Source organism: Syngnathoides biaculeatus, chromosome 2 (genome assembly GCF_019802595.1).
Source record: "Syngnathoides biaculeatus isolate LvHL_M chromosome 2, ASM1980259v1, whole genome shotgun sequence".
NCBI classification, from domain to species: Eukaryota; Metazoa; Chordata; class Actinopteri; order Syngnathiformes; family Syngnathidae; genus Syngnathoides; species Syngnathoides biaculeatus.
Genome location: NC_084641.1, coordinates 19358371 through 19367147, shown reverse-complemented (window position 1 = coordinate 19367147; position 8777 = coordinate 19358371). Strand labels below are relative to the sequence as shown.

The window sequence follows — 8777 nt, the reverse complement described above, 5'->3', positions numbered from 1 at the left end:
AGCAAGAGAGAAAGGAAGAGATCCCAGGCCAGTGTGGGGTTTGTGGGCAAATTCTTTAATGTCTTAAAACAAGGCATATTGCAGTTTTTGCAAAAACATGATGAGCTGAAGTCATTGCACCAATACTAGTGCACCATTCACGCCTATGGTGGGCGAAGCCGCTTGCTTCATATTTTTTTTCTTCCAATATTGAAGTGCATTGTTAATGTTCAAATCGTGCATATTGTTAATGGGACGTAAACTTTCAAATTTTAACTTTTTATGTACAGTACGTTTTACGGTGGTTTACTTGCATCTTAAAAACGTTTTTAATGTATTTGAGTGCGTAGGTTTCCAATACATTTTAATTAAAATATTAACTACCCATACAGTTAATTTCATATACATATATCCTGTTACTTTCATATTCGGTATATGAAAGTTAATTGCACTGGTAGTTAAAATGTTTTTATTAAAATCTATTACAAATCTTTATTAAATGCAAATAAACCACACCTAAATTATAGTGTTCGTAAAAAAGTAACAATTTTAGACATTTTAACCCCCACAACATTGCATCTGTGCAGCTTAAGCACAGTGGTAATGTTGAAAGCGTGCATAATACAGTGGCACTCAATAAATCTACCTATTAGGAGGAATAAAACCTCTGCCTTGTTTTTTTTATGAATTCTGAAGTCTACTACACTAAAGAATGTATTTTAACGCATTCGGAGAGCTAATGTTTTGGGGTGGCTTGTATTTGACGTAACAAACTTGAAAAATACTCCAATCCACCATTTTAAATTACAGTAGGTAATGGAGTGTTTCTCGTGCCGAGACATATTTTGTTTTACCAGGATCATATTAATTTCGTTAAACAACATATTATGCCCGATATAATACTCTGATGACTGTCATTAGTAAGGATTGCTACTGACTTATGCTGACCACCTGTAACGGTATTACGAGCGCCTCAAACACAAAACTTCGACACAAAGATAACCCAACAGATCACCCCCTTAATGACGACTCGGTGGTGATGCGGCGTAAAGGCAATGCTTACCAGTTCGACGTTGTAAACGATCTTCGTACAATTCACAACAACTCTTCGTCACAAACGGAGCTCCAAGGGACATGGCGACTATCCGCGGTTACAGCGGTAAGACGTTTCGGTCTGCGTAAAAAGTCTTGGGAATGCTTATAGCCGTGTTCGATTGTAGCTTCGTGCTAATTGTAGCGTAAGATTTCGAAAAGTACCGTGATATGAACAACCAACAATTGGCAGCAAATGAGTTTAAAGTTGCAGAGACGAGGACAACAAATACTAAGTTAAAATTCAAAGTAATGGTTGGGTTGGGATTGACGGGTAAAAGCAACGCCCTAAATTTAAATGAAATTAAATTAAGTGATACAATATTGATAATCATCGTATTGATATTCTCTTATCCAAACTAGTATTCGTAGATTAAATTTTTCCATTTAAAACAGTATTAGATTTAATTATGGAAGCACGGTGACGTGCTGGTTGGAGCATCTGGCTCACAGTTCTGAGGAACGGTGTTCAAATCCCGCCCAGCCTGTGCGGAGTTTCCATGTTTGAGTTTTCTCCGGGAACTGTAATTGGCTCGCAATCAGTTCAGGGCGTCCTCCTCTCTAAAGATCGCTGGGATATGCTCCAGCACTGCTGCGACCCTTCTAAGGATAAGTGGCTCAGATAATGGATGGATTCATCAGTGATGACCTCTGAACTATGGCCTTGCTACCCTTGGGGTCACAGTACTAAATCAAAAATTGCTACCATTCTTTTCATAGAAATGTAGTGTTCATTCAGTCTCCACGGATGATCTTGAAAAAGAGTAAAAGAACAAAAACAAACAGCTATGAAGATTTTCATATCCATTCATTCTCTTAATCACTGAGCAAAATATTGCAAAGATCCAGAATGAAATGTAACTGTTGAAAAATATGCTAATATAGCATACTGTAAAGAAAATTAGGGCCAATAACAATATTGATTTTAAATGAATTTTGACTCGTTCACTTTCTCGATGAGTAATGGAAGAATCTTAACAGCCTTCAGCCCTTTACAGAGAAGAGTTTGATTTTGCAGCCATCCACATTAGAATTCTTGAATTGGTTGAAGGTTTTTGGTGCCATTCTATTTTATGCATAAATCGCTGATACTTTTTAACAAATAACTATTACGTCTGATTGTTCTTTCAGCAGCCATGCATGTCTGCAGATTGGGTTTCCTCTTAGTTCTTTTTGCTCTAGGCTCAGCACTTGAGGAGGATGAGGACACAGGTGAGCGTATAAGAACCTGGGCCGCTCACATGCTAACAAGTGTTTGAAAATGGGAAAATGTGCACTGTGCAAAGTTGATAATTGCTCTGAGAACTGTTGTTAAAGCATCATGCCAACAAGCACACTTGAGATGGTGATAAACTGGATCTATGATTGTCAAATAAGTGCGCATCACGGCTGTTTAGTGGCCGAAGAGCTCGGCGCCCATCAACTGGAGCGATTGGTGGAGCTGCTGACGCCATCTGAGTGCGAGGACCTCCTCGATGCCCTCTCTCAGCCAGAAGAAAAAAACTTGGAGCGTATTGTCAGAAGAGCCACCTCTTCACTCGAAGGTCAGCACTCATGTGTCATATACCTCACCTCATTTGAACATTAACTACGTGGACTAATGGAGAAAATACCTCAGAATTTGAAGACAGATTTTCAATTAGTTCCAATTTGGAAACAATGTTTCCATGTTTCCCAGAGGATGGCACCACAGTCTAGTGGTCGAGTTTGAATATCAGCTCAGGCAGTCCTGTGTGGCGTTTCTGTTTTGCCTGCACTTGTGTGGGTATTTTGTGTACTGCGACTTCCCTCCACATTCCAAAATGATATGTTAGGTTTATTGAGAATATAAGTGTGAATGTATGTGTGGATGGTTTCCGGTCGATATAATGTACTTCTGTTCCAAGGTCAAAGTATTGCAAATCATTAAATTTTCATTGACTATAATTTAACATTAAAAAAAAAAAAAACAGTTAAAGCTGCTAACTGCAGTGCAAGGCTTAAAATAAGTTAGATTCCGAATCCTCTTGTATGTCAAAAACAGAAAGAGTTTGTCTCGGGTAATTGGACCCGCACTAGTATGACAGAAGCCATCTTGACAATAAATACTTTTGAAACATCCCTACCGCTTAATCCTCATGAGGGTCGCGGGTGTGCTGAAGCCCATCCCAGCTATCTCTGGGCAAAAGGCGAGGTACACCCTCAACTGAACTGATGCGCCTCACTCCATCTAATATTGTGTAAGAAGTAAGCCGCAGGTACACATTAACTATATGACAATCAACTTTATCCTGGAGAGCAACATCGGACTGTGAAGTCTTATTGCTTCATGTGGCTTACTTCAAGCAATTGCTCTGTTCATTCTCCCCCACTCCCTCTTTGTCAAGGATACTCATTGTTTTGGAATAAGGGTTGCTAAAGAAAAAGCAAAACACACAAGGTTGCAGAACGGGGGCTGTTGTTGCTAGCACACTGATGTGTTGTGTACTGTATTGTATGTACTGTATGATGGTTTTTGACCTTTTGGAATACTGTACGTGCTGCAATAAAACAGCCAGGGGAAAAAAAATGGGGCTGGTGAGACTGAACCTTTCCGACCTGTCAATCACTCGGAGAATAAAAGCCAATCAGACAGCCGCATTGTCTGAACCCATGGCTTGACACGCCCCTCTTGTCGTCATGTCCCACCATCAATGCTGGTTATCGGTCGCATGCGCTTTGAAAAGTTAATGATACGAACAAAATGGTCCTCAGATGTGCTTGGGGAACGTGCAATTCTGATGAAAGATATCCTGCTAGGTTACAAGGGCGCCGGTTGATTCATTTTCCAAAGCCTAAAACACAGTTGACGAAGCGTCTACAATGGATTAAGGCTCGCGGAAGACCGCATGTACAACTAAATGTAGACAATATCAACAAACACAAGGCTGTATGTTCAAAGGTAAGTGAGGGAGAATTATCTTCTCTGAGTTTGATTTCATTATTATCAGTGCTTTATACAGTGCAGGAGAACAACTTTCACTTTGTTAGCGCATCACTGACCTGCTGAATGAAGTGTGTCATGTTTTATGCCGCAGAGTCAGTTTAGTGATACATAAAATAGAAACATGTTCTGTTCAATCGCCATTTTGGAAGCTTGTGGGACATGGCGAAGGGGGCGGAGCTTAAGATTGCCAGTCGGAAAGGTCCATTGCTGAGATCTTGTGTGACATGTTGCATGACAGTGGTTCAGGCAGGGAGGGGGTTTTTTGAAGGCGGCGATATTAAGGTCTGCACCGCTACTAGAGGTGTATTTCTCTGAAATTTTAAACTGTCCAACTTCAAGTGTATTTGACTTTAGAGGTTCCACTGTATTGCAGTTCGTCCAGTGTACTCTGTGAATAAGCCCCAGATGTTTTGTGTTCTACCAGAAAGTGAGGCTAAGTGTCGGAAGGATCTGAGAGACCAGCTGCAGAAATACGGTGGGGAGATCTACTTCGACCGACTCACTCGGGCCTTGCACCACATCGACAGAACAGACATCGCCGTTGGTAAGATTTTACAAAGTCCAATGTAAATATATCTGAAATAATGATTTATTCCCGCGACCCTCGTGAGGATAACTGGCTCACCGGTGGTTCACCTGAATATGATCAGAATTCTGCTAGTTTCCCATCACTTCATGGTGTAGGAGCCTCAGTTTGTCATGAGGTAATCTGTTCAACTTCTATATTTGGAGACATGGCATTATCGTGGGAAATCCAGTTGGCGTTTTGCTGAGACCTTGGTTGCATTTGTTACCTGGCCTTTGTGTGCCTCATCTTATACCTTCCTCCTCACCTTTTGGCCCTGACCAGTCTGAATCTTGTCTTCCAGGAAGTTAGAAAATGAGACTCTTGCTGGCTTGGGGGAAGAGAATCACGTGTGGAGTCAAATGGGAGTTTATTGGCATTGTTTTACCACCATGACAGTTGGTTTTGAATTTAATCTTCACCCCTCAAATGGACTAGAAAACATCACTTCACAGCAGATGATTGGCTGCTTAAGGAAAGATAGAGGACCCAAGTTGTAAAATTATTGCCTTCAGGCCTGCACATTCTGTTTTTCACGAGCGGTTTGCCTCTGTAACGTTTTGATAATTTTGCCTTGGAATACTTTTATGAGGGCCTACTGATGTAATAAGCTTCAAATAAAAAGGCCTGCCTTTGTTTGTACAATGTACAATTGATAACAACCCTCACGGGGGGGAATCACAGAATGTCCCTCTGCAAAAGCAAATCGCAACAAAGCCTCATCTGGCTGCTCGGCGGTTGTATTTTTACAAGCGCTTCTTGATTCCGGTCAAGAACGCCTCCTTGAAGACGTGAAACAGTGGCATATAATTGCTTCATTACGCTGTGATCGGTTTTAATTGGAGCTTCAAAAGCGGCATATTTTTGCACGCCGCCAGTTTCTGGCATGTGTTGTTGTCCAACGTGGCCGAGACGATGGTGTTAATGATCTGACGGAGGACTCAGTGGAGTTGACACAAGCCACCGAGGAAACCATCTGCTCCTTTCATCAGCAAAAGCGAGGTGATGACAAGGCAAGGATGACGAGAGACACGAGGGAGATGGTGGCATCTTTGATGGAAAGCCCCGTGTGAAGGCAGAACGCACCAATTATGAAACATCATCGATTTCTGGCCTAAAGAGAGCCTCTCATATTGACATTTTTGTACACCGGCTAGACACCTGCTAGAATCTGCTATTATTCTGGAAAGAAAAATAACACTTAAAATTAATACTCCAAATTACATTCATTACTTTTAGGGTGCACTTTTGGTCGGCATTTCAATCCCCCTTTTTCTTCCACAGAGCTGGGAAAGAACATCAACCAGGATACAATTTTAAACCTGAAACGCTACGCCGAGGCATATCATGAGTTTTTCAAGTCCGTGAACACCCAAGAGGCAGAAGGGGAAACCAGTGAAAAGAAAAGACGGAAAAGAGGTGAGCGATCGTGCAATAAGGGTAATTGGAACGCAACGTCGCCTGTAGATGATCCTGTCGGGTGTTGCTTAACAATAATCCGCATAAAAAGAGTGCAACCTCTGAGCTTGAACGCAATCCACGTCGGAATGCTGGTTGGCCTCTCTTTTGTTCAAATGAACTGTACAGGCAATATTTTCTGTAATGTCATAACATTCCCAGAAGTTACACAAATGTAAAAAATAAAGTAATGATTCCAAATTGGGAATCCACACAAAATGTAACAGTCACATGTACAGAATTCCAAACGAAAGCAGACCCAGTCCAAATTTGAACAAATAAATAACTAATGGTGATGCAGTGCAGGGGTGCGCAGATGGCTGCGTCCATCCACCAGACTTGGGGGGGGGGCTGGAAAAACGCAGTCAGCAAAAGAAGCACACGATCATGACAAACCTCGTCCGTTTTGTGTCATGACAGTCATTTCAACTGTGTTGTGTTATGTAACACAGGAGGCATATTACATGTGCAAAAAATGTTGGTCAATTATTGAATTGTTTGAACTTTAGGGGTTGCACTGTAAACTACTCTCCATCATGCTCAAGATCTTACTCATGCAGGGACTTTGTTAGTAATCCTCCTTTCTTAAATGACAAATGGAAGAATGTTGCACTTAACTCCGAATTTTATAGTGTTTCGGTGAGATGCCGGATTAGATTTGGTGGATGTGTGTAAAAACAACTCATTACTTCACTCTTCACTACAGATGACTTACTTTCCAGGAATGAAAGAATTTAATCATCACCTATCTATTCTTTAAATTCCCCGCAAAAACAATTCAAACTCGTTTATCTAAAAATGCTCCTCCAAACGTCTCAATGCCGACGTGCTTTGCCATTGATATTGTTTGTGTGTGTGTGTGTGTGTGTGTGCGTGTGTGTGTGTGTGTGTGTGTGTGTGTTAGCGTCTGACCTGACGTGGCGCGACCTCGATCTTATTGTGGAGCGCCCCTCAGTCCCTGCGTACTCCAAGGGCCCTTTGGACGTGGCGCTCCCCATCCTGTATGGGATCCTGCTCGGCTTCGGGGGAACCTTGCTCGCGGCCGTCTCCACGCTCTACGCCGTCTTGCGCATCTCACGTCGGAGCCAGCAGAGACGTCAACCCAGGGTGACTTGGTACCCCGGTTATGAGGTGATGATTGAAAATTAGTCAAGGATATTTTTGTCGCTGGACACAAATGTAGGTGGTATGTTCAAAAACACATGACAGAACAATTAAAGGCGCTCCAACAGGAATAATTGGGTTCAGCAGTGGGTTTTTTTGTAAACTGTTGCAAGACTGCAAAGCGTTTTGGCTCGCTTGGAGGTTGGTGACTCGGGGCTGACAGATGCACTGGAGCCATGCCCTGGCGCCAAAGGTTGTTCCGGTGTTACATTGAGGAGGATGCCGACTTGTGACCGTCTGGCATGGAAGAGCAACTAATTATGTAGCTGTGCCGCTTGCTTTGTGCCAAGCCTGTCGATTGTCACACGGTCCTTTGAATTGTTAGGAAGAGGAAAGAACTTGACGCATGAGCTGTGGAAACTGGATTATAAGTGATTTATGGGGTTGTACAATTTTGTCTCTGGTGTCTTTGGACAGCTCTTTGGTCTTGGCTATATTACAAGTTCGAATCTTATTGATTGTATAGGGTGGACAGGTGTCTTTATGCAACTAAGGACCTCACACAGGTGCATGGAGTGGAGGTGGATTTTTAAAGGCGGACTAACAGGTCTTTGAGGGTCAGAATTCTAGCTGATAGACAGGTGTTCAAATACTTATTTGCGGCTGTATCACACAAATAAATTGTTAAGAAATCATACATTTGTGATTTCTCGATTTTTCTTTTTAGATTATCTCTCTCACAGAGGACATGCACCTACGATGACCATTTCAAACCCCACCATGATTTGACTAAGTACACGATTACGCTGTACATCTCGTGTTCGATCTAAAGTACATCACTTTAAATTAGCTTGTGTTAGTGGCATTGTTTTTGAGGAAAGGCAAAGCTGGATATGGTCAGGCAAGCTTAACTTTCAAAGAAAAAAATGTTTATATTCAAGGGAGGGCATGAGATGAAATGGAAAAAAAAGGAGTTTTTGGCTTCAAAGGGAGAGGTTGGGTGTTTGATGTAAAAGCACTCAAGTTCGTATGTGGAGAGTAAAGTGAGGTGACTGGTTCGCTTCTCCTTTTATTTACCGCATCTCCACAAAGCCGTCTTTTCCAAAATTGATGTCACTGACACACTTCCCAAACCCCGCCTTGGAAGGACAGCAACAAGGTTTTTCTTTCGTTTTATTTTTTTGAATAGTCTGGTTGTGGTAAGTGGATGGAGGGATGGGATGAATGGATAAAGGATAAAGTATGGACGAGTGAAGGAAGAAGAAAATAGATAGTGGTTGTGGAGGAAAGTTGCCCATTTTGGGTTTTAAACTATTCTCAGGTGTACGTTGAAGGAAGTTGAAATGTGCATCTGCATGTGTCTGTACACATCATCCCACATTTCAGTTACATGAAACAATATACAAGTAAAGCTACAAGGTACCAAAAATGTGCACAAAAACAAACATCCTTGTCACTCTTCCTCGTAAACTAACAGTCCAAATGATGAGACACAAATAGAGCATTGAAGAACAAGAACGCTATTTTAGAGGACTTTGCCTCATTCCCACTTGAAATATTGCTTAATCGCTACAGGTGATTTTCAAGCAACAGGTTCACTCTGTGTAACATGAT

The 8777-nt window shown here is 41.8% G+C and overlaps 1 protein-coding gene and 1 long non-coding RNA gene across 7 annotated transcripts in view; one reads left to right on the top strand and one right to left on the bottom strand.

Annotated features, from left to right (window-relative positions):
* LOC133511095 (uncharacterized) overlaps positions 1 to 1179 on the bottom strand; it is a 23560-nt gene extending 22381 nt beyond the window's left edge. For both annotated transcript variants that reach the window (XR_009797793.1, XR_009797791.1), the window contains exon 1: positions 1043 to 1179. This is a non-coding gene — a long non-coding RNA (uncharacterized LOC133511095). The remainder of the gene's footprint in view (positions 1 to 1042) is intronic.
* Positions 770 to 7553, top strand: LOC133511071 (transmembrane and death domain protein 1-like). Of its 5 annotated transcripts, none has more exons than XM_061839682.1 (6): positions 770 to 1138; positions 2206 to 2283; positions 2469 to 2615; positions 4461 to 4580; positions 5886 to 6020; positions 6964 to 7551. In XM_061839682.1, exons 1-6 carry the CDS (start codon positions 1114 to 1116, stop codon positions 7206 to 7208), a joined length of 750 nt encoding a protein of 249 aa, XP_061695666.1. In that variant the 5' UTR covers positions 770 to 1113; the 3' UTR covers positions 7209 to 7551. The 5 variants fall into 5 exon arrangements, with proteins under 5 accessions (XP_061695666.1, XP_061695656.1, XP_061695650.1 ...); XM_061839672.1 differs by having other exon boundaries at positions 2203 to 2283; positions 6964 to 7316; XM_061839666.1 differs by lacking the exon at positions 770 to 1138 and adding an exon at positions 1146 to 1345 and having other exon boundaries at positions 2203 to 2283; positions 6964 to 7553.
* Positions 7554 to 8777: the final 1224 nt, after the last annotated feature.